The sequence below is a fragment of the Lepidothrix coronata genome, unplaced genomic scaffold (genome assembly GCF_001604755.1).
Source record: "Lepidothrix coronata isolate B3197 unplaced genomic scaffold, Lepidothrix_coronata-1.0 Scaffold61, whole genome shotgun sequence".
NCBI lineage: Eukaryota > Metazoa > Chordata > Aves > Passeriformes > Pipridae > Lepidothrix > Lepidothrix coronata.
In genome coordinates this window covers 3,922,495-3,940,365 of record NW_016690241.1, presented here as the reverse complement: position 1 = coordinate 3,940,365, position 17,871 = coordinate 3,922,495, and the positions used below count along the sequence as shown (strand labels likewise).

Here is a 17,871-nt window from a genome sequence, read left to right as displayed (position 1 = left end):
ATCCATGTGGTCTCATCCTGTCATTTACCATGTGGGGCACTTGTCTGCCAGTTGGCACACACAACACCCAGAGATGTAGTTTTCCCTGCCTAGTCCCTGTGTCTCCACTGGGGACATTCTCCTCAACGAAACCACAGGTGCGCAGATGGGGTGACATCAAACCCACACTGGCTGAAAAGCTGCTCACTCTCTAACACTTTTAAATAGCTTGTCCAGACCTCTTCAAAAGTCTGGACAAGAGTCTTAAGACTCCCGTGCATAGCTAGGCAGCTAAAGGCTTACTGTAGGACCACACTGTACCTCAATGTGCATGTTAAAAATACGATACTGATAAAACCAAAGGTGGCGTTCATCTTCTCAGTTTGAGACATCTGCTGTGCAGACTTGTGTATCTGAGACAGTGATTTACACTTTCTGCATAGTTAGTAGACAGAAAAAAGACATTTCCATAGCACGATTTATCTCCTAAAGTAGACGATTAAAACAAGCCAGATGAATCATCCTTTCTGAGTGCCTGTTTCTCTCCACCAGCTCTAAACAGTCTGGGGCAATAAGCTTGAAGTAGGTGTCTCCTGCGTGGGTGTCTGAAGCTGGGTGAGATGAGTCCCATCTCTCCACCACTGCTGTCAAGAACAAATAGTAAAGCCACCACAGACAGCACTGGTGGACTCAGAGCTGTGCAGCACCACATAAACATATTTAGCTGTCATCAGTGACCTGCTTTAGCCGCTGTCAGCTAGTCAGCAAATGAGTGGAAGAAGTATTTCACAAGTACTGGGTGCCCTTGTCAACCCTTTATAGTGAGAAAGTGACCCTTACAGACCAAGCTCCTATCTATTAGGGACCAAAACGTGTACCTAATGATAATGCACAACTCTGCCAGCTTCCCCAGGCTGTGAATGTGTTTCAACTTAAGCAGCCTCTCAGATGTTTTGTAACTGCTTGAGCATTGCACAGAACAAGTTTGTAGAGTTTGCAAAAATATATGCTTATCATAGAGAGGAGAGAGAGCTGAGGCAAGTCCTGTAAGACAGTGCCTGATTCTCAGCGTGGTTAGAGTTCTAGAATCCCGTGACATGCAGGGGAATCAGAGCTGGACACTAACCAAGGTGTATTCTCAGAGCTTTGAATGCTGGGTGACCTTTTCTTCACCCAATAATTACTACATGGAGAGATCAGCGGGAGACAATTAGTTCCAACACACCTGAGAACAGACATGATGACTTCTGATGGTGGTTTTCTCAATGTACAATATTATTTGCCTCAGTAGCAGACTCACAAACTCCTCAGATTTTGTTTTTATCCCATTCCTGCCTACCACACTAACTATGAATTATTTTGATGTTCAGGATTTTTAAGCTAAGCTGTTAAAAACCAGATGAGGCATCTTCCTATAAAGAGCACAAGAAATAACAAATCCATGAAATGATTTATGTCCCTAATTGCCATTGCAGTTGTCTAAATCTGAAATGTTAGTATTTATTCAGATATGTTGCCCAGGTATTTTCTTCACAGTCAGTCAGGTTAAAGAGTAAGGAGGTTGTAGGGTCTCACTTGTCACCTGGCAGATCACCTAATAGCTAGTGCAGCTTTTTTGTGCCATTGTCAATGATAACCTCTCCTTTCACAGGTCATCCTGGTAGCTGTTTTTAAGGAACTGTTAATATTTCATTTCGGAACCCAGTAATCCCATGTATCAACCTTCCTGCACAGAGCAGTAATGAGAGCATGCACAGCCTAACTTCTGCATCAAGGGACATTACCTCCCTCTCCAAATTAGCTTTAGCTTTGCCAAAACTGCTTATACTAGCTGCATTCTTCTCCCAATCCCCCTAGAGCTCATCAGATGCCAAAGAACATGTTCCTGGGCATCCCAAAGCACCATAACTCCTAACACCCAAGTGCCTCTCTTACACACAGACCCTGTCAGGATTCAAAGACACATCTGAAAGTTTCCATCTCTCATTTTAGGGGTCACCTCCAAGAAATATTTTCATTCTGTATCAGGTAGTCACTGGAACAAGGCCTAGAGCCTCACTTTTTCTCCTCTGGGTAAATGACCTCCTCAATTCATGCCTTCCCAATAAATAAGCATGTCTTCTATTCTGAGCAGACCAGCTTTGCTGATATCTGGGTTCCCCTGGCATCGGAGGGCCTGTGCTTTAGGGCACTTCCTTCTAGCAGCAGGGTAGAAGGCTGCTTTATGCACTGAGCTACTGAAGAGGAGCACACACTCCACCTCCACTTTTTGAAGGAAAAGTTTCAGCCACTTAGCTGCCAACTCAGCTCTGAAACAGACTGGTAAGTGCTAAAGAGAGTGAGCAATAGTTAGGGATGGGCATCTTAGATGGAATAAAGCACAGGTCTCTGCTTGGCATCATCTACTGGGCAAACTAGATGATTCATCCTACAGCCTCACCAGTGTTCTCTGATGGTGGTCCACAGGCATATCAATAAAGGAGACACAGGTACCCTTTAAGATTTTTAAAAGGCTTCTGATAAAATCTCACTCCAAAGGGCCTTACAGAAAATACGCAGACAGAAGTGGTGTTGGAGAGGATAAAAGGCTCGGTGCAAGACAGGAAACCAGTGAGGAGTAAATACAGCAATAGGGGAAGTGGACGAAGCTCTGCAGAGGTCTGCTGTGAGACCTGCACTCTCCACCACTAAGCACAGGTAACCTGACCAAAGGGATGAGCCATGAGGAAACAAATTTTCCTAACGATGTGAAGCTAGGCAGGTCAGCGAGGGCAATGGCCAGCTGTGGGGGCTGACAGGCTACGTGACTGGGTCATAAATCAACAGATGGAGAAGTGTGCTGACAGAGAGGTGCAGGTGGGAGCAAACTACCCACATGCTGCATGCTCAGTGATGTGCTCTGGCCGTTGCCACCAGGGATCCTGAGCTCTTCACAGGCTGCTCCATGGAAAAGGGCAACTCTGTTTCAAGAACAGCCAAAAAAGCAAAATAACTGCCAAAAATTACTAGTTACAAAGCAGAAAAAAAGAGAATTTTTTTTCCCCTACATCTGGGGAAACTGCAGCTGTCAGCACACCCACACTCCGCGAGATGAATCTCAGGCTAGAAAATACATGTTCCCAATCAATTCCACCAAGCTGGAGGGAAGACCTGATAGACCTCTGGTTGGGCCTCATATGGCAGCTGTGTATGTGATTTTTTGAGAAAGCTGCTCTTGGATTCCTACAGGAAAGCTGTGAGTCCCTGTGGGTGGCTGGTGGGTGGGACTGCAACACTCAGCATTGCAATGACTTTGGGTTTGCTCAGATTTCACTAACTTTCCAACCATGGTCAGGGCTGAAAGTCCAAAAGATCAGTATTATATTTTTTAATGAATATCAATTAATGTAACATAATGGAAAAATGACAAAACTCCATAAAACTTTATTAAATCAGTTTTTAAATGAGAATATTGCATCAACACAGCATTGCACATATGCGTTTTTAGATGCTATTCGGGGAAAGTTTAAAGGACTTTCTTTAAATATTTTGCTCTTACAGTAGCAGACAAAAATAATTTGACTTAATTTGATCATGAAATGGCATGACTAAATTAAGAATAAATCAATACAGAAAATAGTTTTAAAGTCCACAGTACAGTTATTTTAAAGAACAAAACCAGGGTATTAATCTATTAGGTCAGAAGGTCTGAATTTGGTAGAGGCTACAGAATAAGAGATGTAGATATCTGAAAATGGGGAAAACTGCATGACCATGACCTCAAAGCAAGAAAAAAGTGTTCTGAGTTCAGACCCTCTTTTGCTACAGGAATTCATAGTATAAATTAACTAATTATAAAAGTAAAGTGCTATGATTATCTGTGCAGGATATTCAAACTTGTCTGATCATCTCACCTTAATTTCAGCAGGGCAGAAAATAGGACTATTGGTTCATTGGCAGTCAAGATGATTCTCTTGTCCTCCTGTCTGTGGAAATACGTCCGATAGCACTGTACCAAATAGGCCTAAGATTCTTGTAACAGGTACTCCTATATCCTAAAGTATTACTCACAGATACGTTTTTTATCACTAATGGTTATAATACAATAATTCCTATTTTATCCTATGCTAAATATTATACCTAAACTTACTAAGAGCTGAAATTAAATAATCGTCACGTTTGCTGATGACACGCCAAATTCTCCTCCCTAGCATATGTATGCCTATCTTCCTCTGTCAAATACTCCAGCAAGGCTTTCTGCAAATATATATACTATAGTTTCTTGTTAGTGATACAGAGAGAGCTGAAAAATTATCACCATATTGCAGCAATTTGGATTTTAATCCATTTAATTTATCTTCAGAGGAACCTGCTTAGAAATTCTATTAAAAGTGCTGCATTCAAACTGACCTTATTAAAATATGATATTCTACTTTGAATTTTGTGAGGTGGGGAGTTCCCCTAAATACCGTCCTTTTTATGATTAATTAGAATTCATGACTGGAGTCCCTAGAGAAAATGGAAGATACTGGGTACTTACTACAGTATCAGCATTGTGGGACTGGAAAGTAACCACCATAAAAGCATGCAAAGAATAATCCTGATTATAAGTTATGCATTCTTGATATTATTCTGCATTCCTTTCTTGATTAAAAATCGGACTGAGTCGTACACTGAGTTACCTGGCGACGTCACTGGGAGTTTTGCCACTTACTGTGAGGAGTTACGGAAGCAGAACTTCTATTAGCACAAAAATCAGATATGACCAAAAACTGTATTCTGGGAAAATTTTGATCAGAGTCTGTTCAAATTTCAGACTGAACAAAGAGTTAAGAAATGATAAAAAAAAAAGGCTGGATTCTCTGCAGGAAACTACTGTATTAATTATCTAGGCATTTGAGTGCTACATGTCTTTCCTGAGTAATAGTTTTGTCTCCAAGGGAATTCAACTACTTACACTAATATAAAGAGCACATTTACATCAGTGCATATATACAGGGAAGTAAGTGAATTCATACTAACAGTGAAGGCTATGCTAACTGCATTTTATCAAAAACAGGACAATGTTCTTTCTTCCCTATGTAACTGTCAAAAATTCACAGTTGCTTCTCTTTCAAGTAAGCACAGTTTTAGACAGAAGACTGCTGTAACCCACTGGTTTCTTGCATACTGAATTCTAACTCCAATTGATTGTTCTCCTAGAAGCTAAAGGATTAACCTGCTATTGAACCTTAAACACAATGCATTTCTTAGATCTTAAGTTCAGAACAAGATAGTTGGAGCACCTGTTCTCTGTCAACCAATAACCAGATATTAGTGTGGACATGACATAGACTTGTGTGTGCTCACAGTGGTTAAGAGTAATGCACATATATCCACAGAAGTCCCCACATGCTCAAAGATCTACTGGAAGAAAGAAGAGATGCCTTCTTAGGTCTCAGCAGTAAACTCATCAAAAGCTGGGTCTCCTTTAAAAAAACCCTAGGTTTGGCTAGACCCACGTGGGCACTGAGGTACTCAGTATAACTGTGAGCAAAAATACATTACATGCAAAAATTCTAGTTTCTATTTTCTCTCTGATACTTGCCTCTTCCTGTTTTCAATGAGATAGGCTTTAGCAACCCACTATTCTTCACTTGTTTCAATCAGCTACAGAAAACAGACTCATGCCTTTTTCAACCACACTTACAATATTATCCATGCTGAGAGTTGCACTATGGAATTTGAGGCGATTGTGGAAAAGCCATTTCTAGCTCTTACTTCCTCACTTCTGTACTCTCTATGACTGACTTGCAAGGCTTATGAGGCTTATGCTTGTTTGGTTTTTTCTTTAATTGAGGATGCTTGGGGCCAGAAGTAGTGATACTGAACAAAATGGAACCTATTACTTCCAGAAGAGCCAACATATAATTTCTGTACAACCAAAGGGTGCTAGATCCCATGTCAAAATTCATGTCTTGAGTAGGACTTACAAAATTTCCAGGCTGGGTACCCCTGCATTATGTTCAGGTAGAGTGGATCCATGTTTCTGGAACTGGGCAGCTAACATGGGAGGTGGCACCTGGGTTCTCCAATACATGTTGCCTACACATTTGGTGGGCAGCTCTGCCTAAAAGCAAGCCAGCTCTGCACTGCTAAAAACACCTTGTTTTCTGTTGCCTTTGATCTTATGCCGCAGTGGCTGTCAGCAAAACTCAGTGAAGACTACAAAGTAAATCTACTCTTTTATTGGCCAAATTCCTGCTTCCGCAGGATGCTATCCAGGTCTGCAGTGGCATCTCATGGTTTATAATTAACAAAGATTAACTGGGCTGTGACTAAAGGTTGGCAATGGTACTCCAGCCAAGTGCAACGAGCTACTTACTATATAAGTGAATGTGCTATACTGAGTACAATGTGCTAGGAAAGCAACAACATAAATAATCCTATATATGAGCCTTGTTGCTGGGAAAGTGCTGGGGAATACATGTTCAGCTAACACAGACTTGCATATTGAACTACTAGTCTTTTCTGAAGTCCAGCTCTTACACTGAGCTGCTTCTATGCTACAAATCCTACTGTTTACAATTGTCAGCCATTAGGAAAGAGGGACAAATTTCTTTTACAAGAATTACAAAATGAAATCAGGAGACAGTGAATAATGAATTCTGGTGACTTAATATTTATTTTCTACTGGTTCTTGTTCCAGCTTCTCGTGGGAGAAATCTATAATTAAATAGATGGATTAGTAATCTGCTTATTTTTTGAGAGCAAATGCCTAAATTGATTTAAGATGACTACAAATGCACCTTACTTCATTTAGGGATAAGTGGGTGAAATGTGATGGTCTGTGATCTACAAGAGGTCTGAGAAGATGATCCAGTGGATGCTGTCATTCTTAAGCTCTGCCACTGTAAATGAAACTATGGTTTGTCCACAGTGTTTACATATTGGTTCATTTCAGCCACTAACATAAGGAAGCTTACATAAATCTTTAATAACTTATCTTTCTGCTTCATGATGCATTAAAACTCTTGCTCTGGCATTAGTTTAGTAACATCAAAATGGTCTCATTTTATTTTTGTATCATTTGAGGCAGGGACACACAGTATAGAAGTAATGAGTCACCTCCAAACCTATAGCTTATATTTGCACAGGCGAGATGGCAGGCAAAATAACCAGTGGGACATGATAAAAGATGAGCTGGAGGGACTCCCCAGTGAGAAAGCCTAGCACAGCTAAGAGGAGCTCATTTTGAGGCTGTTTAATGTCTAAGAAAGCATGGTGCCATTTGGGAAGGGAGCCAGGTGTTATGCAACAAGAAACTCCTCACGCCTTGGAACAAGATCTTGGATATCTGCTTAAATACGCTGTTGTGCTAACTGAAAATACTGCAAAGAATATGAAAATTGGGCAAAAGTTGCCCTGGGCCAAAGCCAGAGTGTAATTACTGCCCATGTGCATTTAACACTCAGTACCCACAATAAGCATGGAAGAGGGTATCTCTTTTCCATCAGGGGAGTAACTCACATTATTTTTACCCTGTAGTAACAGAGTGCATGCTGGCAGGTACCACAGAGAAGCAGACACATAGCAAACCTACACCCTCATTCATTCCTGTAGCTGCACACAAACTTGTTACCATCACCTTCATCCAGTTCCAGTCAGGAGCAGGAGAAAGCTGCTACCATAGCTATGGAGCAAGAACAAGGTGGGTTTGATGGACTCTGCCCTGATTGTGAATGTTCAGATTGAAGAATGTCTTCTGTGCAAAAAGACAGCCTGAACAAAAGTGAACATTTTCCAAGTTAAATACTTCATGCAGAAGCCAGCATGCATTCCTCCAAGGCCACTTCAGTGGGGAAGCACACACAAACCAACAGCCCTGGCTGAGCCACCAAACCACTGGCCTCTCCTGCTCTCCACCTGCTTCTGCTTTCTAGAACACACAAGCACTGCATATGTCTATAATGTAACGGCTTTCATGCAAAAAAGACCAGTGGGCACAAATCTCGCTTCTACAGACGTGAAGTCTGGGGTGAGATTTTCAGAGGGTCTGCCCTAGTGCTCAGTTAAAGTACAAAAAAATGTTGCCTGACTACCAAAACCTTTAGATGCCACCAGCTAATAGTTACACAGTTTTATCCAGAGATATATTTATGCATCATTTGAGCATATTTCCCAAAAAGGATGCTTTAGTAGGAACCTGAAGTCACTGATTTCAAAAAAGAAGGCTTCTCCCACTTCTATCTGCATTCATGACAGGGTTCTCCTGTGGCCAGAAAACATATGTGGGAATTTTGGGGGTCCATTCCTATCTGCTGTAGGTCTTTTCTTGCCAGCTTTGTGAAAATATATGCTGCTTGTTTTTAGGCAAGTTGCTTCATTCTGCAGTTTCTGGGCTGCTCCATTTGCAAAATGAGGATAATAAGAATCTCATCTCTTAAGGAAGCAGACTGCCAGTCATGAAAGTTTTTGCTGTGCTTGGGATCTTCAGTTTGTGCTTGCTAAAGAAGTGAAAAAGATTTATTATTAAAGTAATTACAGTCTTGATATGCTTGTGATAAATTCCCTGCAGGCATGCAAATATATTAAAGGCCAAATTTGTTTCTCATTTGTATTTACACAAATTCCCTGCAACTCCAGTGATGGTTACTCCAGCTGAACATGTGGCAGAATCTGGTTCCATGGCAACTCAGTTGATACATTTATGCGTAATAACTGATAGCAGAGAGGTGTCATTTGCCTTATAAGCAACTTTGAATATCACCAATATTCAATATTCCTGACAGAACAGTGCAGAGGAAATGTGCTATATGTGCTATATCCCTGGTGCTGAAAGCATGGGAATAAGTAGCTCTAAGTAGGGGCTAACTAAGCGAGGACACGTTTTCTCTGGTGAGGTGATTGCTCTGCAGCTCTTCATCAAAGTTGATGTTACCTATCTCTGATGATGTTACCTGCTCTGAGATGCAGAGCAAGAATGGAAATATTTACCTTCCCGAGGAGGGGAAGTCAGTCCTCAAAGTACACTGTGCTTTCATGTACGAATACGGTGAAAACAGTCAATTGGCTGGTCTGAGAGGAATGGCCACTGCAGCATGGACAGAAATTGGCAAGAAAAATAACAACAGAAAGATGAAAAAGCACAGATCAGGCACCAAGCCTACATTTCTCAAAATATGGAGCATGTGCAATGGTACCAGGCATAGAAAACACAGAAAACACACTGCTTGCCTGAGCAATGCATGTAGATACAGTTGTCTTGAAAAGTGCTGGTACAGCAGGCTCCAAGCATACTGATGATTCAATCTCTGAAATAATTCGAAATGGCAGTCACGCTTCTGAAGGCGCACTAAGTCCTTATCTTCCTTTTAAAGCAAAGAAGCTACTGCACCAGCAGGAAAATAGAGGGAATGCTGGAGGGCTTTACAGCTATGCATATCAATGAAAGGCTCCTCTTGGCTAACCATCCTAGAATGAAACATATTCCTAGTGGTTCTGCCAGAGATCCTTGAAATGCTTTGATGGTGGTTGATAGGGGAGAAAATAATCATAACTACAAAGCAGAGGAAAGTTCTTGCTGTCTTGCTCTTGCAGCAATGTCTATGCTCTTGCAATGGGCTTGGGCTACCAGAGAACTTTAGAAAGGCAAATCTTTGCCAGAGGTACTGCAGCCAGACCAAGGGAAGTCAGCAGTCCACAGTATACCCACTGCCTCACTTTATTTTTGCCTATAACTACATTGAGGCTTTTTTACATGGCTTTAAACACCAGCTGACAAAATTAGTCAATATTAGTCTGAAAGGAAATGTTGTCAATTGATTTGGAAAAGGAAGCTCTCAACAAAGTCAGTCTGTTTCATTAAAGAGAAGGAAAGAAACTCCAGGTCCTATCAGACACCATCAAGGCAATTTAGATTTTTGCCACCGATGACGAAGAAAAAAGGAAACTGAAGTAAAGAAGGAAAAGTCTAACTAGGTCAACAAAGTCCCTGGTGGGTGGCCATAGGGTATCTGAGAGTTGGTATGCAGAGCAGACAAGGAAATGCTTGAAAGGATTCAATTTTATAGCATGGTGAAAGATTGCTCTGCCTCTGTTTCTATATAAGGTAGGTAATAAACTGTATTTGAACTGGTAAAAGAGGAATGAGATGACCCACATTTCAAAGCTGGAACCCAGTGGGTTATTATTATTTATGATTCATAAAGCATTTGCAGTGCACCACAAGAAAGGGAGACACGCTCCTTGCCCAGAGGAGCCTCCGATGCAAACCCTGAGAGAAACACTCTACTGTGCACGGGGCCAACTCCAAAAGCTTTTTTAAATTCTAATTATAGTGTAATGAAGATCAGGCCTGCTCTTCTTTCCATCAGAAAACTGAGATACCTTTTCCTATCTCTACGGTAGGTGATTTTTATGTGTGGGAATGCAACAGCTGTATTCTCTGCAAACTGAAATAACAACATTCAGGTACCCAATATTCCACTTTTACTTGCTGATTTTAGTTCCTTTCCCCTCCTGTGCATGTTCTCACTTTCTCCTCCACAGAGCTTTTGCTACCGTTTTTTCTTTGCTTTTCTTTGTTCTTCAGCTTTTCAATATTATTTTTTCTTTTTCATGAGCTTTCTATGGAGTGTCATTCACATTTTGCCTCCTACTGTTCTATCATTCCCTTTTTTGAGCTGTTCTTCCTCTTTGCCTCATCTTGCTCATCCCTTTTCTGCCTATCCTCCCTCCATTCCAACTCCATTCTTTCAACCAACTACGACACCCCCCAGGAGATCCCCCAAACCAGTGGTTTTCCCTTTGCTCTTCCTTCAGGAACTGAGCTCTACATCCATCCCTCAGACGGGGTCCTCTTCCCAACCCGCACCCTGCCTTCACATCACTCCCAATCTCACCTGCTGTGCCCCTCCAGGACATGGCTTACAGGTTTCTACCCAAGATCACAGCTCCTCACCCCAAATCTCCCCAATGGGTACACCCAGAGCTTCAGATTTCTCCGTGGAACCCTCCTGAGCACATCAGTGCCCTTTTCAAGGTCCCCTGCCATGATCCTTGAAAGTCTCCAAAGGTCCCTATGGTTCCTCAAGGTCTGTCACCCCCTCCCCCACTGCTGCTGGACTCCAAATGTCTGCCCTAGCCATAAGACCCCAACCCCGCGGCTACCATGCTGGTGGATTGGCAACTATAGGAGAGGACAGACGGTTGGAACACGGGGCTATGTTCCTCTCATCGGCAGAGCAAATCCGTCCAGCATCCTCCCTCCCGCCTGCCAAGGGTCCTGCGCGGCAGGTACTTGCCTAGGGGCTCGGAGGCTGCTCCCGGGTCCCCAGGGGAGCTCCGGAGAGAAGCTCTGCCTCTGGAGCACGGGTGAGGAAAGACCCGGAGCTGAGCGGGGCGGGGGTAGAGGAGTAGGCGCTGGCGATGCCCGGCCGCGCGGTAGCTGCGCGCCCCGTGGGTCCCCACCGCCCGCCCACGAGTCGCGCAGTCCCCGCCGCCGGGCAGCGCCCCAGCACCGCACTCGGTCTCCCCAGAGCATCCCCCGTCGCGGTACCCGGTCTCCCTGAGCCACCCCCGTCCCGCTCCCAACCTCGTCGTTTACCTTCCACTTTGGTGAGGGTGAGGACGGGGCTGTTGCAGGCGCTGAGCGGGGCCACCCTGGCCGAATGCTTCTTCATGGCGAGCCCGTCGCCGGCGGCAGCTCCCCGCCGCCCCGCGCCTACATCCTGGCGCCGCCGGAGCCCTCCTCGGCGGCGCTCCCCCGGCACGGCTCCCGGCCCGCCGCCCTCTGCCGCAGCACCGGGCGGCGGGGGCTGGGGCTCGGGCTCGCCCGCCCGCCCGCTGCCGCTCGGGGCTGCTGCAAACCCGACGTCACCGGCACGGCCCCCCCCGTCCGCCCCCAGGGCTCCCGGGGCCGCCCCCCGGGTCGAGGCGGGGGGAGGCGCCCGTACACCGCGGCTCGGGGCGCTGCGGAGCCCCCGGACGGCGCCGGCTCCGCGGTCCGGCTCCGGCGGAGCACGCAGGGAGCCGGGACCGTAATGCGGCTGCGGACACCGCTCCCGCTCCCGTTCCTGCCGGTGCGCCAGGGCTCCCTGGAGCAAGCCGGGCTCCCGGCCCCGGCCGTGCATGTTCGTCCGGGGCTACTGCACCGCACGGGAAAGGCTCCTGCCTTATCACGGTCTGCTCGGTTCTCTTCGCACTGTCTGAGGGGAAAGGATAATTTACGCTCTCCGAACCAATTCTGTATTTGCTCCACATTATCCCTCCTTTATTCTCCTTCAGGTCCAGCCACTATTCTGGGTCGATTTTCATCCATGCCTTTAGCACTCTCTACCACCCTCTCCATAGCCTTTCTGTTCTTGCCGTTTCGGGAGACCAAAATTCAACCCACCAGCCAAAATGAGGATACCCCATGGATTTACCAATGATATTCCAATGCCTGTAGTCACATACTCTACAGCTTTCTTAACACAGTTTAACAACTTCTTTTTGAGGCATGAAACAAAATATGTCCATACCTACGCACATTAAATAAAATTTAGCATGTCACAACTGGATACTGCCTGTAAGTAGCAACTTTTTATGGTAGGGTCTTTTTTCAGCAATAATTTTAAGATCCCCAGTCATGACATACCAACAATAGAGTTACCATTCTGTCAAAGCACAAAAGTCCACCTGGTATTAATTAACAAGACTTTTATGCAAGTGGATCCAGGAGAGAACACATCATAATGAATGAGTATGAAACAGGTAAAAAAGATTTATATCACTATAAGCAAAGAACCAGGTTTCACAAGATTCTGTGGACGGTGACCTCAGCACCTGTTGCTCCTTCTGATTTTTTCTGTGGCTATGAAAATACTCAGCATATTTACCAGGTTTCAAGACGAGATGTGTCAGCAGACAAAGACACAAATACTCAACATTTCTTAAGATTTGGTCAAATTAAAATGAGTGTACTTGGCAAACAAGACTGGGCAACCATCAATACTTCACAAACCTTCTAAAGTATTTGTTAATTGTAAAAATAGTAGCTATTGAAAAGCAGTCCCGACACACTGTTCAGGAAAACGTGGGAAAACACCACCTTACTTCTGCTGTCTGGAGAGTTCTTCATATTTAAGAGGCGAGCTTTCTCAGAGGTCTCATCTGGTGATCTGCAGTCTGATGAAGCTCCAGGGTGTTTTGCACTTCCTATGCCTCTTCTGTGCAGAAGTAGCTCTAAGTAGGGGCTGATAAGTGGAGGATGTGTTTTCTCTGGTGAGGTGATTGTTCTGCAGCTCTTTATCAAAGTTGATGTTACCTATCTCTGGAAGATCCCAAGATGCAGAGCAAGAATGGAAATATTTATCTTCCCAAGGAAGGGAAGTCAGTCCTCAAAATACACTGTGTTTTCATGTACAAATAGGGTGATGAGCTTTATACAAAAAATCACTAGGCTCCATTCAAAGTGAGCCTTCTGGAGAGAATATTCATGTGCTCAGTGCTAAGACCACAAAATATCAGCTTGGTCAAACTAAATACAATCAACCCTGGCTTTCATGGTTATTTCCAAGTCTTCTTAGTAGAATTGCCTGACCAATTCAGCTTCCTGGGATGGTACAGATCATAGGCATGTTTGAGAACTGTGGGTCCATCTTGTTTCATGGCACTATTTCATCTCAGAGTCCAATTAGTTTCTGATTTTTTAAAGAAGTTACATAAAAGGAGGCAGATCTCACCTCATATGGTTCTGTCCATGAAATATTTTGCAATGTCGGAGTGCCTTTTATCTGAGGATTTCAAAGCACATTATAAAATATTAATTCATTTTATACTGCCTCTGTGAAGAAAGTTCGGGCTCACTGGTGGGTAAAATACAGCCACAGAATTTAAGAGACTCCCTCAGATTCAGCTGACTGATACTATCAGAACCTAGAGAACCCTGTCTGGCTTCTGTCTCAGATCAGATCTTCCAGGATCATCTGAGCCTCTGCTGTATAAGCACAAAACCACTAAATCAGCATTTTACATCCAAATTTCACTTCGTTTTTTTTCTAGAGGTAAATGGCTGTGCAAGGCAGGACAATCAGACTCCTCTTCCAATTACACTTGTAATCAGTGGATATTTATTAAAAAGTCTTTGTTGCTGAGCACTTATAGTCTTTCCTTCTAAAAGGCTTATGCTCTCTTATTTTTTAAAGGAAAGACACAGTAAGTACATTATTTTACTTGGAGGATAGTGCTGCTCACCTAGAAAATCACATTGAGAACAAATGGTTTTTTGGATGACATGTTACTTTAACTCTGCATATGTGCAGTACTGCAGGGTTTGTAGAGTTGTTAACGTGTTTCAGGCTCGCAATGTTCTATTTAAGCTTAGAATTCCAAACATCAAAGACCTGTATGCAGTAACTCTGCTCTGTCCTGTGGCTGGCTGGCCCTCTGCTTGCCCAGGTGAGGGTGACGTCCAAGCACCCTGCTCAGCAGAGGCTGATGCACCTCTGCAGCTGGTGCTGCGGCAGAGGTAAGAGGCATCTTAAGCCTTCAGACCTGTTCTCCTTCCTCCTCTGATGATGCCTTGCATGACCACAGCACTCAAGCCTCCTTTCTTTAGTGTTCAGTTTAGTCATCTCAGAGAAGCTTTCAAAACAAAGCCATCGAGGACAATCAGTATCCAACTAAGACTGTTTTCAAACTGGGGAAGGAACATCCAACCACTTGTGGGCTTTTGGAAATCTTTAGCCCAATGTGTGTGTGAAGTACAGCTGACTGGGACTGATGCAGTCAGATATGGCTCTGCTCAACTCTGATCCCAGAGCATTTTAACTCCATCATTCTCCAGTTTCTCTTGCTGCCCTTGCAGGCACACATACTTACACCAGAGATCCACACTAGGCTGTGTTTTACACTGTGCATAAAAATACCAGCCACATATCACAATAACAAAAGGTTGTGTTTATTTAATGAAGACTAGGGTGCCTGAGGACTGTGTTCCAGGGACTCTGCAGTGAGAGCTGCATTTGGCAGCAGGCTTGTTACTTTCTGTAACATGTATTTTGCTGCAGCATCCCCACGCCCCTAAAATTTAACACATTTGCTGCTGGACTACATTTAATTTAATTTACAGTAAGCATCTTACAGAATAAGCAATGCAAAATTGATGCACGCAGGGTAAAATTTCAAGTCAAATTTATGGCTTTTTATCTTTACAACACCACTCTAATATTCAAGAGGCACTGGAGCAGAAATTGGTGGATGTCTAGGCTGCAGATAGCTTACAAATGTGAAGAGAAAACTCAAACTCTGGAAACTGGAGACAGCAGATTTTCATTTCCAATCAAGGAGGCTTCATGTGAAAAAGGCAAGGTCGGATTAAAAATTCAGGATGAAACAGTCAAAATTTGCCCAATTTGAAGAATTTTTAGTTTTGTTACAGGTGGCTACCCTTCTTCATTTTAGATGAAGAAATTATAGTCACTGGGTTGGTTTTGTACATATAAACCTATATACAAATGTGCTCACACAGAATCATACTGCTTTTAAATGTCTGTATCATCACTACTTTTCTGAAAGATTCTTTATTGACATAGAAAGGTAGATTCAAGACAAAACTAAATTCTCATCGTTATGTGTGCTACAACCTTTGACTCTTATCCTATGAGATGGGTTGTTTAACCAACATGAAACATGCCCAGTTGGTAACAGGCACAGTTGGTATTTCTCCAGTTCAGACATTTTCATGTTTAGTGTACTCATTAATAGGACATTTATTAATTTATGTGTTTGCCCTATCACTGAGGTCAATAACTGTTGTGCTTAGCAACCTGAGAGGAAATGGAGTGTGAACTTTTACTTATGTAGCCAATTTCCTAATAGGCTCAATCTCATATGAGAATGAATTCATCTGCCAGGAGTCAAACATATACATGAAACCTACACTGGCCACAACCTACCAGGAACAGATCATCCTTTCCTCTAGTATATTTGAAGTTATCTGGTGAATATTCTCCACAAATAATTATTAATCTGTTTGTGAGGAGCTTGTTCTACTTAAATGCTGTGTTACTTTTGTTTGGCTACTGTCTGATAACTTTCTAATCTGTTTCTATTTCCCAACTCAAAACCCACAGATGTCAAAAGCACATTTTTAACTCAAAAATTAGCTATTTTGGAAGTGATGGTTGCCATCCTGCAACCATTCTGAAGTCTGCATTTAGATGCGCTGTCTCATGACCACTATTGTTTGCACGCCTCCTACATTCACAACCTCCACTCAGAACAAATTCACATTTTTGCCAAATTTACATGCAGTTTTTCTCTGTGATATTAGCCTAGCTGTAAGGACAATGTCTTTCCAATTTTCCCTCTTCCAAAATACTTCAGTTACTTGTAGTATCATGTCTTGAATTCACAGAACAAGGCAGTGAAGGAAAGGCGAAAGGAAGAGGAATGATTCAAACCTCTCTGGCTAGAGGTGTTCACCAGACTGCATCACACAGACACTGCTGCAGAGTTACTGCTGTACCTGAATGCATTATCTTCACATTTGATCAGAACAGAGTGCTACAAATAACAGTCAAATGTGAGGTGTCCATAAAGGCTGCAGATTGTCTATATGATCATATATCCAACAGTTCCTAGACACAGATGCAAAGTCCTGGTGAGAATATCTTCCTCACATTTTGGTTTTTTAACCTTCTGTTTATAACTGCTGTAAGCATTACTGGAAGAGATGGCACTGATGGATTTCATTTCCAAATCTCATAAAATATTAACTGTTTCCAATATTTTCTGAGAAGCTCTCATGGTTTTGTGCATAAAGAACATCTGCATTTCAAATAATACTGGTGAATTCCACAAAATGTAAGAAAAAAGCTAGATTTAAGCCTCAGAGTTTCAACACCCTCCTGGGTTTATCTGGCAATTGCTTTTCCTTACTGTCTAACTACAAGACCTAAATCACCTCAAATCATAAGAAATCCCCATCATTATGCCATCAATATCAACAATTCAGTAACAGCTACTTCTTAACCTTTTCATTATCTAGGATACATACCGAATTAAAAATAACTGGGCATCACCTCTACATTCTTCACTACCAGCCCACTCCTGGCCAGTTGTCTTTGCAAAGCGCTGAATGTGAAGTGCATTCCAATGTAGTTATGCATGTTTTCTGCCACAGAAACAGCATGTAAGCTGTTTTAAACCTCTACTCCCGTAACACTTTTAGTAAAGATGCAAAGACCAGGAGACCATGTTTGACAATAGCTCATATTTTAGGCATTCTTAAGAAAGACAGGTGAAAAAAATCTGAAGTTGGAACACATGAAAACAGAATTAAAATATCTAAAACCTAAAAACAGGATTAAAAAAAAATCTATTGTTCAGACTCTGACTCAGAAAGAAAAAAAAATAAATTCAATCTGTGAGGACACCTTTTGTCCTCAAAGAAAAGGTTAGAATTGACTAAGCAAATAAGCATATGCTCCTGACCTCAAACACACAAGAAGAGACCATAAGAACTGAAGACAGAATCATATTCTTATTTCTTCTTCTCACCTGAACATTTACAGAACTCTGCACTGCCCTCCCAAATAGTATCAGGCACAACAAGAACAAGAGATGAGATGAAAAAGGGACATCCAAAGATCTTTCAGAAAATAACAGTAAAGACACTTCCAAGTAAATATATTCTGTATTTCAAGTCACCTTTTTTATGGACAGTGCTCTGGGATGAAAATTACAAAGTCTGTCCAATTTAAGTTTTACTGCCAGCTGCTTGAATCAAAGATTAGGTAGGATTTAAGCACTCTCAGTGGCCTGTGAACTGGAGATGGTTTCAGCCTACATAAATAACTTGCCAGATATTTGCCAGGAAGAAAATTGCTACCTATTTAAAATACAAAAAGGTGTAGGGGCAAGAGGTTCAGGCCGGATTCTTGGGTG

At 42.8% G+C, this 17,871-nt stretch overlaps 1 protein-coding gene across 2 annotated transcripts in view; it reads right to left on the bottom strand.

Annotated features, from left to right (window-relative positions):
- The window catches only part of SLC35F3 (solute carrier family 35 member F3), a 172,431-nt gene that overhangs the window by 48,941 nt on the left and 105,619 nt on the right, over nucleotides 1-17,871 (bottom strand). The window contains exon 1 of one of the 2 annotated variants that reach the window (XM_017817624.1): nucleotides 11,546-11,681. The exons of the other annotated variant lie outside the window; for it this stretch is intronic. Within the exon in view, the coding sequence (XP_017673113.1) occupies nucleotides 11,546-11,621 (76 nt within the window). The 5' untranslated portion in view covers nucleotides 11,622-11,681. Of the gene's footprint in view, nucleotides 1-11,545; nucleotides 11,682-17,871 lie in introns of those variants that run through there. 2 annotated transcript variants of the gene reach the window in all.